The sequence below is a fragment of the Myotis yumanensis genome, unplaced genomic scaffold (genome assembly GCF_028538775.1).
Source record: "Myotis yumanensis isolate MYYU_CA2020_CCGP unplaced genomic scaffold, mMyoYum1.0.hap1 SCAF_15, whole genome shotgun sequence".
In the NCBI taxonomy this organism is placed as follows: Eukaryota; Metazoa; Chordata; class Mammalia; order Chiroptera; family Vespertilionidae; genus Myotis; species Myotis yumanensis.
In genome coordinates this window covers 29,364,728-29,381,156 of record NW_027223766.1, presented here as the reverse complement: position 1 = coordinate 29,381,156, position 16,429 = coordinate 29,364,728, and the positions used below count along the sequence as shown (strand labels likewise).

At 39.2% G+C, this 16,429-nt stretch overlaps 1 protein-coding gene across 6 annotated transcripts in view; it reads right to left on the bottom strand.

Moving 5' to 3' along the window:
• TAF2 (TATA-box binding protein associated factor 2) overlaps nt 1–16,429 on the bottom strand; it is a 73,681-nt gene that overhangs the window by 44,056 nt on the left and 13,196 nt on the right. For 4 of the 6 annotated variants that reach the window (XM_070391882.1, XM_070391883.1, XM_070391884.1 and 1 more), the window contains exons 4-7: nt 11,439–11,557; nt 9,795–9,936; nt 8,358–8,589; nt 3,344–3,528 (exon numbers count right to left, since the gene is read on the bottom strand). In XM_070391882.1, coding sequence (XP_070247983.1) covers nt 3,344–3,528; nt 8,358–8,589; nt 9,795–9,936; nt 11,439–11,557 — 678 coding nt within the window. Of the gene's footprint in view, nt 1–3,343; nt 3,529–8,357; nt 8,590–9,794; nt 9,937–10,013; nt 10,380–11,438; nt 11,558–16,429 lie in introns of those variants that run through there. The other 2 variants (XM_070391887.1, XM_070391888.1) reach the window with 2 other exon arrangements.

The window sequence follows — 16,429 nt, the reverse complement described above, 5'->3', positions numbered from 1 at the left end:
ACCAGCTAGGGCAGTGGTCGGCAAACTGTGGCTCGAGAGCCACATGCGGCTCTTTGGCCCCTTGAGTGTGGCCATGAAGTTTCAATCGCACTGTAATTGCGCACCCGCACATGGTATTTTGTGGAAGAGCCACACTCAAGGGGCTGCAGTTTGCCGACCACTGAGATAGGGCAATCCCCTTTATAGAAATGAGAAAATTTAGGTCCAGATAGGGTAAAATGATTGACCTTGACACACAAAACTTCTAAATTTGAAACTTTTCAAAGAATGAAACAGAGAAGGGAGAGAGGTAAAGAGAATACAAAAGGAAAGAAAATGAAAATAAAGTTCTCTTTTCCTTTTTTCTTACAAAATAATTTCTGAAAATATAAATGAATTTTGAATAGTGCAAAGAAAAATCTCTCACTAGTTATTCACAAAATAACTTACATGATTTTTAACTGCATAAGCAGAAAAGACTTTTAAAAAATATATAAAATATTCCCTCTTCTGTAATAATTTCAAGATTATGTGCCTATAGAATAAAACAAAATATTTAAAGCCAGAAAAAAAATCTGCCATTTTCAAGAATTAAACATCTATAAGTGCATTGAAGTTAACTGAGAAATTTAGGACACTTTTATTTCCTTCTTTGCCTTTCCTTCATCTCAAGTTTTTGTCAAATAATTATATATTTTATGATTTACTTTTTTCTCTTAAAGAATTACCTCTGACATTTGCATTTTGTTTCATAATCATGTTCCAAAAAATTTAGACATTAACTGTTTTTTTGTGTTTTTTTTTACATTAACTATTCTTTACTGGCTTAATTGTTTACCAATGGTAGTAAATAGGCATTAGCTATTCTTTAATAGTTAATGGTTGTTCCTTTTGTACCCTTTCTTCCATTTTTGGTTTCTTCCTTTTGACTCATCAATTGACTGATGGACCTTTGGGGGCATTGTCTGTCAGGCCGATTATGTGAGTTCTTACATGTCTAGAAGGTCTTTCTCTTAACCCATCTATACTAATAAAAGGGTTATATGCTAATTAGACCAGACATCTTCCGGACGTCCTTCCGGACAGAGCCACAGTGGCAGGGGCCAAGGCAGAGGTGGTTAGGGGTGACCAGGCTGACAGGGGAGGGCAGTTAGGGGTAACCAGGCTGGCAGGGGAGGGCGGTTAGGGGCAACCAGACCAGCAGGGTAGGGCAGTTAGGGGCAACCAGGCCAGCAGACAGAGGCGGTTAAGGGTGACCAGGCCGGCAGGCAGAGGCGGTTAAGGGCAACCAGGCAGGCAGGGGAGCAGTTAGGGGCGATCAGGCCAACAGAGGAGCAGTTAGGGGCATCAGGTCAGGCAGGCAGAGTGGTTAGGGGCGATCAGGCAGGCAGGCAGGTGAGCAGTTAGGAGACAGCAGTCCCGGATTGTGAGAGGGGTCCCAGATTAGAGAGGGTGCAGGCTGGGCTGAGGGACCACCCCCCCATGCACGAATTTCGTGCACTGGGCCTCTAGTATATGAATAATATCGTAACTATGTACAGAATTCTTTGTAATTATTGCTCCTAAAAATTCAATAGGCATTGCTTCATTGTAGAATTTAGTTACATAATAAAGTTTGGGAAAAGTCCACTTTTTTCTTTGTGTGTAACTTGTTTTCTTCCTATTTAGATACTGAAATGTTTTTCCTTTATCCTTGAAACTTGAGATTTCATAAAGATGTACAGTCCCTTATATTCATTTTATCCCTTAAATCTGCTGGCTTGCAGTTTCCTTCATGTCAGAGAAATGTTCTTCTATTATTTCTTTGATTTTAGAAGTAGTAGATTACAGAAAATAGTTAAACAAAATCTTTAATTAGAATCTTTAAAAAAAATTTTCGTTCGGTTTTATTGAGATAGAACTGATATACAGCACTGTATAAGTTTAAAGTGTATAGCATAATGACTTGATTTACATAATTCCAAAATGATTATCACAATAACTTTAGTTAACATTTATTTCCTGGTAGATAGGGTTACAAGAAAAAAAAAGAGAGAAAAAAAATGTTATTTTCCTTGTGATAAGAACTTTTAATATCTACTACCTTCACAACTTTCAAGTATACATTATATCCCTAATACTTACTTATTTTATAACAGAAAGTTTATACCTTTTAACCACCTTTATCCAATGCCCCCACTTCCCACCCCACCACTGATAACCACAAGTCTGATGTCTTTTTCCATAAGTTTTATTTTCTTATAGATTCCACATCTAAGTGAAATTATACAGCCTTTGTCTTTCTTTGGCTTAACTAGAAACTTTAAATGAGTATATAAAATGTTCATTAGTGGTTGGTTCATAATGGGCTCAGTAAATATATGTAGAGTAATGAATGAATGAATGAATGAATGAATGAATCTTTTTTGCTCCTTCTCTTTTTGTTCTCATCTTCCTGTTATACAAATGTTTTATCACTTATATTCTCTGTCTCTTATGCTTTCCCTCATCTCTTTAGCCTTTTCCTCTGATATCTAATAGAAATTTTCAAACTAGTTTTCTAATATCATTTGGTTTTATGCTATTCATGGCTTATACTTTCTACATTTTTAATAGTGATTTTTCATATAAAAGGAATTTTTATAATTGAAATCTCATACATTCTTTTCTCATATATGCAATAAAAATTGTAGAAACTGCCCAGCTCCCAGCTCAGTGGTTGAGCATCGACCTATGAACCAGGAGTTCAGGGTTTGATTCCTGGTCAGGGCACATGCCCGGGTTGAGGGCTTGATCCCCAGTGTGGAGCGTGTAGGAGGCAGCCGATCAATGATTCTCTCTCATCATTGAGGTTTCTATCTCTCTATTCCTCTCCCTTCCTCTTTGAAATCAATAAATATATATTTTTGCCCTAGCCAGCTTGGCTCAGTGGATAGAGCGTCGACCTGAGGACTGAAGGGTCTCGGGTTTGATTCCGGTCAAGGGTATATGCCTGGGTTGCAAGCTCAATCTCCAGTAGGGGGAGTGCAGGAGGCAGCCAATCAATGATTCTCTCTCATCATTGATGTTTCTATCTCTCTCTCCCTCTCCCTTCCTCTCTGAAATCAATAAAAATATATTCAAAAATAAATAAATAAATAAATATTTTTAAAAATTGTAGAAACTAAAAAAATATATGTAAACATTATTATCAGTTAATTCTGGATGAAAACAGTATGAGTCTTTTGGGTTATTCTAAAAGTTTTCTTTATGCTTTTTTACGTTCTTTAATTTTAAAAACACTAGATTTTCTACAAAGCCAATCATGTTTAAAGAAAAAATACAAAACACATCTTAAAAATGATCATATAATAAATAACCATTTCAAGTTTAAAGAAATACCAACCTAAAAATGCTCATAGAAGCATAAGCAGCCACTTCAACATAAGCCTCATCGACGAATACAGTCTTAAAGCAGGAGTATGGGTATCGACATGTAAGAATTTCTTCATAAAATTCAAAAACTTCATGAAGATATGATGTGGTATGTTTAAGCAATGGAAGAAGTTGGGGTAAACAAAAATGAGTAACCTGAAAATAAAAGCAAGAAATAATATCCTAAATAAGTTAATTTTATATTTAAATTTCCTAAATATCTCAATTATAGATAAACTAGAGGCCTGGTTCACAAATTCGTGCACAGAGTGGGGGGGGGGGGGGACTGTGGGAGGTTGGCCAGCTGGGGGGGAGGGACTGTGGGAGGTTGGCTGCTGGCCCCAAGGAGGGAGCTGGCCCTCGGCCCCCCTTGGAAAGGGGCCGCGTCTGCTGCCACCCACCCCTGCTTTCCTGTCCCAGCCCAGCCCGAAGACCCCGACAGGTTGGGAGAGGAGGCAATGGTTGCCAGACGTGGAAGGAACAGACACCAGATGCTGATGTCACCATCGGTACCCTGCCACCGTGTGGTTCCCTGCCTCCCCCGCTCCTTCTTCCCTTGCAACCGCGCCACCGTGGCAAGCGGGCAGCCCCCGGGGAAGAGAGAGGCCAGAGGACGGGAGCAAGACAAACCCTTGTGTCGAGGGCTGACTTTCAATAGATTGCAGTGAGGGAACTGCTCTGCTATGTATGAAAAACCCTGACCCAGAAGCACGTCTCTATGAATGGTTTAGCACCAGGGGCCGATGGGGGCTGGCTAGCCAGGGGGAGGTGCCGTGGGAGCGCATTAACCACCAGGGGGCAGCTGCTGTGCTGAGCGTCTATGAGTGCATGTCATAGTGACTGGTCGACCAGTCGTTTTGGTCATTCAGTCATAACAGTCGCTTAGGCTTTTATATATATAGATGTTCATACAGGTCCTTTTTTCTTTTTTACAAATTCATGGTACTGAAAGAAAATGCTTGTGTGAAATTAGAGATTACTTCTACTATATGTATAAAATATTTACTGTACTTAAAAATCAAATTCATGATGGATTATAAGTCTATAAAATGCTTAGAACCAATGAAAATAAAACTTTGTTTTTAAATTAAGTAAAAAATTCTCCTGCATACAAAACAAAAAAGATGTGCATTTCAAAGACTTACAGATCTACCAGTAATTCAGAAATACCTAACCCAGTGAACATTGGACATGTCATAGTATTATCTTAATAATTAATAGTCAATGTTAATCATACTATCTTTACTGCACATAGAATGTCCTCCTTGACTATCTCAACTACATATTGAAAGCTGCAGGGAGCTTATTGCTTGCTAGGAAATAAGAAATGCCTGCAATAGAAATTCTGATTTCCTTATTAGGCTACATCACACCTTGGACATGGCACACAAATATCACATTCCGTTTTGTCTCAATTTATAATTCTGTGCCAAATGAATGGCATCAACAGTGACAGAGATCACCCTTGATAGAATGAGCTGGCAATGTTTCAGGCAGAAGACTGAATATAAGCTAATCTTTTTGAATTGGACAAAAGTCTGATAGGTAAGGAGAGGAAAAGAGGACATTCCAGATAGTGTCAGAAATAGGGTATGATTAGGAAAATCTAAGTAAACTACCTATCTACACTAATAAAAGTGAAACATGGTAATTAGCGTACGACCGCTACCCTTCCCATTGGCTAATCAGCATATCCTTATGCAAATTAACTGTCAGCCAAGATGGCGGCCGGCAGCCATGCACTGAAGCGAACAGGGAGGCTTGCTTGCTCCAGTGAGGGCGAACTCCAACATTCCCCGCCTGACTTGCCGGCCTCTCAGCTGCAACTCTAAGCAACTATGTTGCAAATATAGAAGCTAAACAAAACCCCAGAAACCGGCTTTCAGTCAGCCGGGCTTCAGCCAGCCGGACTGCAACATTGTATCAAATACAGAAGGTAAAGGCCAGAAACCTGCTTTGAGCAGCGAGGCCTCAGAGCTAAAGCTGGCCCAGAATAAAAAGAAAAAAAAGAAAAAAAGGAGCGGTTGGGAGCTTCAGTCACCCGCCAGCCTGAAAACAGCTCTCAGCCCCTCACCCAGACTGGCCAGGCACCCCAGTGGGGACCCCCACCCTGATCCAGGACACCCTTCAGGGCAAACCAGCCAGCCCCCACCCATGCACCAGGCCTCTATTCTATATAATAAAAGGGTAATATGCCTTCTGGCACCGGGATCAGTGGAGCAGCGAGGCTCCCGGCACCAGGATCAGCGTGACAGGGGGCAGCGCCCAAACCCCTTGATCGCCCTGCGGCTCTGTGAATGACAGGGGGCGGGGCCACAACCTCCCTATCTGCCCTACTCTGTTCGTGACGGGGAAGGCGCCCCAACCCCCTGATCAGCCCTGCTCTGTGCCTGATAGGGGGGAGCTCCCCAACCCCCCTGATCGCCCTGCGGTTCTGTGTTTGACAGGGTGCGGCGCACCAAACCCCTGATCGGCCCTGCTCTGTGTGTGACAGGGTGCGGCGCCCCAACCCGCCCCCCCCCCCCCCCCCCCCGCCACGGGCCCTGCTCTGTGTGTGACAGGGTAGAGCCATAACCTCTCCATCGGCCCTGCCCTGAGTGTGACAGTGGCAGCGCCCCAACCCCCTGATCGGCCCTGCTCTGTGGGTGATAGAGGGTGGCGCCCCAACTCCCCTCCACGGGCCTTGCTCTGTGTGTGACAGGGTAGAGCCATAACCTCCCCATCGGCCCTGCCCTGAGTGTGACAGGGTGCAGCGCCCCAACCCCCTGATCCGCCCTGCTCTGTGTGTGACAGGGGGCGGTGCCCCAACCCCCCTGATGGGCCCTGCTCTGTGAGTGACAGGGGGCAGCGCCCCAACCCCCTGATCGGCCCTGCTCTGTGAGTGACAGGGGGTAGCGCCCCAACCCCCTGATTGTCCCTGCTCTATGAGTGACGGGGGCAGCGCCCCAACCCCCTGATCCGCCCTGCTCTGTGCATGACAGGGGGTGGCACCGCAACCTCCCCATCGACCCTGCCTTGAGTGTGACAGGGGGCGGTGCCCCAACCCCCCAATCGGCCCTACCCTGAGCGTGACCTCCCGATCCGCCCTGCTCTGTGCATGACAGGGGGTGGCGCCCCAACTCCCCAATCAGCCCTGCTCTGAGCCCGACCAGGGGCTGCACCTAGGGATTGGGCGTGCCCTCTGCCACCTGGGAGCAGGCCTAAGCCAGCAGGTCGTTATCTCTTGAGGGGTCCCAGACTGCGAGAGGGCACAGGCCAGGCTGGGGGACCGCCCCCCCCCCCCCCGAGTGCACAACTTTTTGTGCACCGGGACTCTAGTATTGAATATAATAAACACAAATAGGAACGTATTAGAAAAAAGCTAGAAAGGAATATTAAGGTCAAATTTTAGAAGATCTTGAAAGCCATGCTAATGAGTTCTGATTATTGCAGGAATGTGGAGGTAAGGGAAGTTTCAATGTGTGATAAAAATTATTCTTCTGATAGCATTATAAAAAAATAGAGTAGAGACTACCATAATAATGAGGGATGAATATCTATATATTATTAATGGACAGGGCCCAAATTGTATCCTGATCAACACTCCTATTGGTACACAAACAAAAAAAATACTACTCACCAAAAAAAGAATTCACTTTCTGACAAATGTACATGATAGCAAATCTACTGATATTGAGGCAAAAATTAAAACTATTTGAGCGTCAACCCTTGAACCAAGAGGTCAGGGTTCGATTCCCAGTAGGGGGCATGCAGGAGGCAGCCGATCAATGATTCTCTCTCATCATTGATGATGTTTCTCTCTCCCTTTCCCTTCCTCTCTCTGAAATCAATAACTAACACACACACACACACACACACACACAATTTGAGATAAAAAGACTAAGACATGAGCTCTAAGTATTTGAGAAAAATACCGGACTGTCATTTTCCTTTCTCTCATCCAATGGCTCAGCGTGGGAAAAAATTCTTCCAAAATACAAAGTAGGTACCAATCAAATGTTGATTCTAAAGTTGATAATTTACCAACGATAATAAAATTCATTGCCAATCTAATCAGCAAATACGCTTTTAAGAGACACTGTCAAGACAGTTTTTAAAAGTAAAACTATTCCCAAAATATTTTGAATATTTTCCATGAGTGATTTCAAAAATGCTGTGAATTTCAGGAAAGCAAACAAGAGCAGAGAAAGGAGCTAACAGTCTAACTCTAATTGCCCTCATTTTTGCTCACATAACTCAAAGAAATGCTATTGAGATATACATGGTCACAGTATAAGCCTTATATTAAAAATAATAATAACTAAAATTAAAAACATAAAGAACTAATAGATTTTGGATTTTGGTAAATAATAGATTCATTCAAATGTTACTTTAAAAGTGTACCATAGCCAGAGGATCAATAGCCAGTGAATTACTTTCTAACTACAAGCAGTCTCATGCTTGGGGAGACGTAAAAGCACTATCTGGCCTCTCAATTGACAAATGATTTGTTACAAAATATGGGATGGGGGAAAACTGGAAGAAGCCTTCATGAGTCTGTTGAGCAGAATTCTAACCCTGTCTCATCCTTTTCTCTTTTCCTTTGTATACTGAAGTGAGAACCAAATCTTGCTCTTTAATTTTGAATTGCAATTTTTCAGGTCCAGAGATGTTTATAACATTCATAAACATATGCCAAACAAAAAGATGACATTATTAATGCACACAATTAGTTACCAAAATTAGCCTACATACTCTAATCAATATATAATTGAAGCTCTTTTGAATGTGAAGACCTCTGTTGGAAAAAATCTGAAATTTTATTATGACAATATTTTGAAAGGAATTCACATCATTAAATATATATCAGACAAGGAAACCTTTTCTCTAGAATGATATTCTTGACAGTTAAAAGAAGAGTTAAGAAAAACTTAGTATTTCATTAATATCCTTCTTTTTCTCAGGAGTGAAAGGACAAAAGGGGAGAAAGGAGAAAGAAGCCATACCTCATGCATATATGGATCTACAAGTATTTCAAAAGGTCCAATGGCCAAGGCGATATTTGACGCAGCTGTTGGAATGGTAAGCATGTAATGGAAGGTCTTCTTCCTCATATCGTGGGTATACACTGTCTCCACCAAATCGCCATTGGAAACAGCCACCATTGCAGCATCTACTGTAAATTCTAATTTCCATGTACATAATTCAGAGTATGAGTCAACACATGGGAACCAAAATCTAGAAAAAAGATCAACAGTATAAAAAATATGTTGAAAGTGTAACCTAAATTGCTTTACTCACGTACAAATTACTTTTACATTCATAGAACAACTACAATAAGAAACTTTAGCTATTTGAATACTGAAGTTTTTTTTTACTGTGTAATGTGGAAGAATTTTATTAAAGACAGAAACTTGTCTCCAAATATTATCTGGAAATATTAAGTAAATGGATCTTGTGGTACCTTCAGTTTAAACCCTAATAAGAGGTAAGCAATTCTTAGTTTGCAATTTTAAAAATGAAAATAAATTTCGTTTGTATATTCATATAAGTTAATTTTGATGTAGCACTCATTTCCAAAAACTAAAAATACTGATAATAAATTTTTAAAAATACAATATTCAGAATCTATTTCATAAGTTAGAAAATCGCTTTTTTGGAGTATGTGATGCATTGTATAAATTCAAACAGTGCTGGTAAAGCCATACATAAATTTCTAGTTGACTTTCTATCAATTCAAGTCAGGTTTTATTATGTGCCAGGGTCTGTAAGTAGCACTGAAACACAAAGAAATATAAGATATCATCCCTGGTTTGGAGGAGTTAATAATCTCAGAATAAAATGCGTACCATAAAGTAGTATTTCAACCACATGTAGTGAACTACAGAACTACAATTACAATTACACACAATCAAACTAAATCTCACTATCATAGTGTTCAACAAGAAAAGCCAGATATAAAGAGCATAATGCATATGCTTCCATGTATATCAAGTTCAAAAACAGGAGTAATTAATCGTGGTATTTTAGAAATCAGAACAGTGATTACCCTTCGGCAGGAGAATATCAGGTAGGGAAGCAGTGAATGGAAATGGGTGGGAAAGAGACTCTGAGATGCTGGTAATGTTCTTTTTCTTGATGTGAGTGTGGATTACATAGGTTTGTTCACCTGGGCAAATTTATTGAACTTTTTATATACAACTTGTGTAATTTTTTGTTTACTTCAATATATAGTTAAAAAATAAAAGAACTGAGATGATTTTAGAACAATATACTTACAAATGAGAGAGAAGACATATTGAGGAGGAATGACTAATTGAACAAGAAAGAGGTAGAAGAGATTGGGGGAATCAAGCTGGTACTTCTCATTTTATACTAAATACATGTATTGTATTTACATTGAAAATGAAATTAACTAAAATATATAAGAATGAGTAATCTACCTTGTGGAATTCTGATACCCACAAGAGAAAACATGAGCACCTCTCTCTGCCATACTTCCCTCTACACTGGGTACCACAAAATGAAGACCTCCTTTTGGCTGATCCAAAGAAAAATTGATGTGTATCTTTAGGACCTTTAATTCTGCAACAAATAAATACACACATGCATTGATACATAAATATGTAAATTAGTGGTCTATGTAATAAGAGCAAACTTACACTGAACATAAAAAGGCTCATGAAAAACCACACTCCTTAACCAAGTTCAGGTTTCACCATCTCTCCACCTAGGTTAATTCCATAGCCTGCCTTCACAGGTGTCCTTGGCTCCACTCAATTCTAGTCACTGCTGTGTTCTTGGAAACGTAGCTTTGGCTATGCCATGTCCTCATGTCAACATTCCTGGAAATGCTACACTGCCTAAAGAAAAAAATTCACAACTCCATCGGACGCTTAAGTCCTCCTCTTCTAGATCCAATTGAAGACATACTTTTCAGGTTAAATATATGATGATGGAAGATTTGACTCTGGGTGCTGGGCATACAATGCAACATACAGATGATAGAATTGTACACTTGAAACCTATGTAATTTTATTAACTAATGTCAGCCTAATGAATTTAATAAAAGTTAAAATACAGAGAAACCCCCCGCAAAAATTTAAAAAAAAAAATACAAAAAGCAGTCAAAAAAAAAAAAATGTTTGTTCTATTATTACATTTCCCCACAGATAGTTAACCATAGTTGACTGTGGGAGTAGATGAAAAAGTGAAGGGTAGGGTAGATGGGAAAGCTTACCCAAGAATTTACATTATGCATTATTTATTACGTGGTGTTTTATTTTGTCTCACTTGATTTCTACAGAATGTGTTGCTTTCATATTAAGTTTAAAAGTTGTTTCTTTTAATTTCCCCAAAACATTATAACCATATGCACGATCCCCAATCTTTGAACATACAATGATGACTTTCCATGTCTGTACCCTAAATTAGGCAAAACTCTCCCCTCAAAATAATCCCCCACACACACAAAAACTAGCAATATGCAAAATCAAAACAAAATGTCTTTTACTTCCTTATCATGTTTAATTTTTATAAGGCCAAATAAAGGTAGGCAAAAAGTTATATATGATAATTATAATGGCTACAAATATATTCAAGAAAATAAAAATTTAAAAATAAAACTATGCTCAAAAGTATGCAGAGTGGGTGTTATAAACCCTATGTCCTAGCCTTGACTCTACTATTAATTAATGACCTTCAGCAGGTCCCTTACTCTCTTTCAACTTCAGATGACTCTTCTGTAGAAGGAAGGAATGATGATTTTTTAGGATTCTTCCTGCTATAAAATACTAAAATCCTAAACTGATTTGATATTGTGTGGAATCTCAAATCTCGACAAACTGTTCCAGTCATCTGATTTTTTTTTTATAACTTTCACTTTAAAAACAACAGTGAAATTAGTTGATTTCTGTCACACCCCTTCATTGCTATTTTCCTGTTAGCCTGTGATCCTTAAGGAAAAAAAAAGATTCCAACTTGTGATTAATTAAATTTATAATTTTGACGTTGTTTTCATGTCAAGGTTCTAGTCACTGAACCTAACATGATTGTATTGCACAGTCAATATCATCTTGGTATTTTACCATCAACGTGTTTCCATAACTCTGATGGAACCTTAATGCAAAGTTCTCCATTTCCTGCATCAGGATCCACAGCACTCACCGCAGCTGCATAAGCATTGGAAAAATAATTGAGATTTCTCCTGGGGGTAAAAAAAAAAAAAGGAAGGAATTTTAACAATACGCCATATAGTTCACCAAGCATTTTCTTAAATATTTGATAGCATTTGTTTGTAAGCATTATATAGTCTTACATAATTCATAAGAACACTTTTTAGCCATGTAATTATTACTCTACTCACCAAGACAAAAACTACTGAACTACAAATGCAATGACACATATAGTCCACTCACCAATGCTATATGATTATGATTATCACATTATCCAATAATTTTGGCATGCCAAAGCCAATACACTTTCCTGATATAAATGTAGAGAATACCAGTATATGTAGAATTTAAGAAATAACTATTCTTTATCAATCTTGTAAAAATTTGAATAGATTAAACAGGCCTTATAACCTGATAAAAATATATAAGGGAGCCCAGCTGGTTTGAGTCAGTGGATAGGGTGTTGGCCTGGGGACTGAAGGATCCTGGATTCAATTCTGGTCAAGGGCACAATATTTTTTTAAAAATCAAACCACCTGATGGTTTTGATACACAAAACATATGAGGATGGAAATCAACTCCTTAAAATGTAATACTGCTCCTCATCACTCCCCAGTGGATGACAATGTAAGCTTAAAGAGTAAGGAGATCTCTGGGCTGGTTCACTGTTATATCCCCTATATGCCAGGGGTACTTGATAAATTTATTTGTCCAACAGTTACTTGATTTTACCTCCCATTGGATGAAAACAATACACAGAAGTCTGTGGAAATATGAAAACACTGTTCTCATCTGATTTTCAAATTTTATTCCATAAAAAAAAACTTACATGTACACATATTACATTTCCTCCCTGAAATCACTTAAAGGAATATGGAAGAAATGGAAAAAAGACAGACAATGAATGGCAAGAGCAAGAAAACAAGATGATAGAGCAACACCATGAGCCATATTCTCCCTGTCACCTTATGTCTCTCACCTGCTATTAGATGAATGCACAAGGTAAAGTTAGTGACATTTTCACTAGTGTGGTAAATTTTTAATCTACAAAATGATTACAAGGAAAAGCCATTAAAGAAAACATTCAGTTATACATTCTTAACTTGACAGAGGCCATTCTTCCCCCATCTTCACTTCTCTACTAACTAGGAAAGATGTAGTATTAACTATGCTTTTAACAAGTACATAACTTAAAGCTCTGGAATTAAACAGACTGCTCAATAATTTTAATAATTTCTATTAGATAAATATATAAAATAAAAGGTGTAAAAACTCCAGGATCACAATAAAAACTCGGTTCTCACATACTATCCATTCTTAGAATTATCAGACAGTAAAAGTAACCTTCTTTTTTGGTATGCAACTCTATAAATTTTTTTTTAAATATGTTTTTATTAATTTTAGAGAGAGAGAAAGGGAGAGAGAGAAACATTAATGCATCAACACTGATCGGCTACCTCTTGCACCCCCGCAACCTGGGCATGTGCCCTGACCAGGAATCGAACTGTGGACCTCTTGATGCATAGGGCTACGTTCAACCAACTGAGCTACACTCGCTGGGCTACAACTCTATAAATTTTAACACATGTGTAACTATCACCACAATCAGGATAGAGAAGAGCTTCATCATCCCAAAAGGTCTCTTGTGCTATGCCTTGTGTAAAAAAAATGGAACAACAGCCCAGCCAGCGTGGCTCAGTGATTAAGGGTCGACCTATGAACCAGGTGGTCAGGGTTCGATTCCTGGTCAGGGCACATGCCTGGGTTGTGGGCTTGATCCCCAGTGTGGGGTATGCAGGAGGTAGCTGATCAATGATTCTCTCTTATCAGTGATGTTTCTCTCTCTCCCTCTCCCTTCCTCTCTGAAATCAATACAAATATTTATATATTTTTTTAAGTTGTTTTTTTTTTTTTTTTTTAATGAAACAACAGAATGTAACCTCTTGAGGCTGGCTTGTCCCACTCATTATGTTTCTGAAATTCGAGAAAAGTGTTACATGTATCACCACTGTTGCTTTTTACATTGAATAGTATTCCATTGCATAGATTGTGCCACAGATTCTTTATTCATTCACCCACTGAAAGGCATCTGGGTTGTTTCCAGCTTGTGGCTATCACAAATAAAGCTGTTATTAACAAATGAGTATCAGTTTCTTTGTGACTTTAATTTTCATTTCAGGAGTACAAATACCCAGGAGTGGGGCTCCAGAGTGATATGGTAAATATACATTAAGTTTATAAGAATCTGCCGAACTGTGTTCCTCTGTGTTCCTATCAGCAGAATATGAAACTGCCAATTGCTCCTCATCTTTGCCAGCACTTACTTAATGTAACATCTAATTTTAAAGACTACTTAATACATCTATAGATTATAATTTATTTTCAATAAAATTTCAAAAATAAGAAATTTGAAAGACAGTTAAAGAACTTGTAATTTCCCCATTATCTGTGAAATGCAAAATTAAAAAATAATTGCTACACAAAATGTCAAATTTAAACATCACATATTAGGCTGCTCAGTTTCTTTATGGGAAATTATTCTCTTAATGTCCTCATTTCTTCAGAAAAGGTAAAGTGATCCAAATAAAATGGTGAGTCATTAGAAATGAAATCTAATAGGAAGTCAGTTATAAGAAATACTTTTCTCATGGTTTGGATTTCAGTGTTTGCTTTCATAATAAGAATCAAATGTTTTCTTTCATAATAACCTCATAAAAGCCAAAAACTACAAGGCAAGATTATAATAAATGTTTTCAATTTTCAGAATAATGACTACACAATATTAATGTGCTCTTGCCCTATAACCAGCCCACCCCACCCCACCAACTCCCAGTCCTCGTCAAGGAAATAAAGCTGAAAGATGAATAATGCTGTAGGGGATACTGAAAAACTGGAAAATTAAGGTGATGGAATCCTATATAATAAAGAGCTAATATGCTAATTAGATCGAACAGCAGAATGACCATCCAGACAACCTTCCGGATGATCTTCCGGACGAAGCCAGGGCTGTGAGGGCCCAGGCAGCCGGGGCTGCGAGAGTGGAGCCCCTTGCATGAATTTCGTGCATTAGGCCTCTAGTCTATTATAATCACTCACATTATATTAAAATAACCTGTTAATTCTTTGTCAAATAAAGAACGTGTGCTTCTTAAAACTGTAGGTGCAGTCCTGGCCGGTTTGCTCAGAGGTTAGAGCATTGGCCCACAGACCAAAGAGTCTCATGTTCGATTCCCAGTCAAGGGTGCTGGGGTCCTGCCCCAGCAGGTCCAGGGGTCCCCAAAGGTGTGGACGGAGTCGGCGCAGAAGGAAGGACACGGAGGTAGCATTCAGTTGATCAGCATAGCAAGGTTCTCCCGCCAGATTCTGTAGCCATGTTCTCTCACTAGGTTCTCCAGCCAGGTTCTAGCCCGGATCTCCAGTCAGGTTCTGTCGCCAGGTTCTATCCCAGGATCTTTTGCCATGTTCTCTTGCTAGGTTCTGTCTCTAGGTTCTGTCTAGGATCTCCAGCCAAGTCCTGTCTCTAGGTTCTGTCTAGGATCTCCAGCCAAGTCCTGTCTCTAGGTTCTGTGTGTAGTTTCTTCAGCCAGGTTCTGTATCCTATTGTCTTGTTACATCTGTATTTATACCAGTTGATTTTAATCCTATCAATTTCTATTCCAAAGGTTAGGGTGTTTCTTATCTCCATTCCAGGGAGTAAAGATTATATAGCTTAAGCATGATTGTTCTTAGTTAAAGTGATTAACTACCCACCTGGCAGTTAGTGAAGGGGTTTTATTCCCTCCCTAACTTCAGGGAAAAATCCCCACCTGGGGAAACAACCTTTCTCGGAGAGGTGACCTTGGTTAAAACACATAGCGCCAAGAAGGGGAGCAAACATATTAAGAACAGTATGCCATATATGCCAGGTTCCTTGAAACATGTGCTGTGCAGATGTTTCTTCCCTGCAGCGACTGTGTCAAGCAACAAGGTTGGACCAGCTCCCGGCAAATGGGCATGTACCTGGGTTGCAGGCTCGATCCCCAGGCCTGGTTGGGGTTTGTGTGGGAGGCAACCAATCAATGTCTCTCACATCCATGTTTCTCTCTCTCTCTCTCTCTCTCCCCCCCCCCCCCACCCCTCCTTCTCTTTTACTCTCTCTAAAAACCAATGGAAAAAATATCCTCAGGTGAGGATTAATAACATAAACTATAGGTGCAGATTTTGCAAGCCTTAAGATTCAATTATTTTTCTCTTTTTTTAAAATATTTCATGGAAGCACAATTTACATCAGAAAAGTATGTATACTCTAAGTATATAGCTCGATGAACTTTCACAAAACCAAAGCAGACAAAAACAGAACTTTGCCAGCCTCTAGAAGCCATCTTGTGCCCTCTGATAATCACTAGCCAAGCCCCACTTCCCACCACCAAGGAAAACTCATTATTATGACATCTAATGTGCTAGATTAACAGCTTAATATACATTCTCTTGAATCTGACTTCTTTTACTTGACGTTAAGTTTGAGAGATCCATCCATATTATTACATTTAGTTATTGGTCATTCGTTATTACCGTTTGGAATTCCAATAGTGTGAGAATACACCAGAATCTACTATTCTACCATTGATGCATCTTTAAGTAATTTCCAGTGTTGACTATTATAAATGTTGCTGTGAACGTTGCTGTGTGAATTTGTTGGTGAACATATGAACATGCTTCTATTGGGTGTATACCTAGGAGTGAGACTGTCAATCATAGAGTATGCATATATTCAAACTCAATTTACTTTTCTACTAGCAGTGTTTGAGAGTTTTAATTACTCTACATCTGTGTCAACACTCAAAATTTTTCCTTGCCTTTAGTTTTGAGTTTACATACAGGGGGGGAAAAATGCCAGCCAACAGAAATTGATTATTGAAACTTTG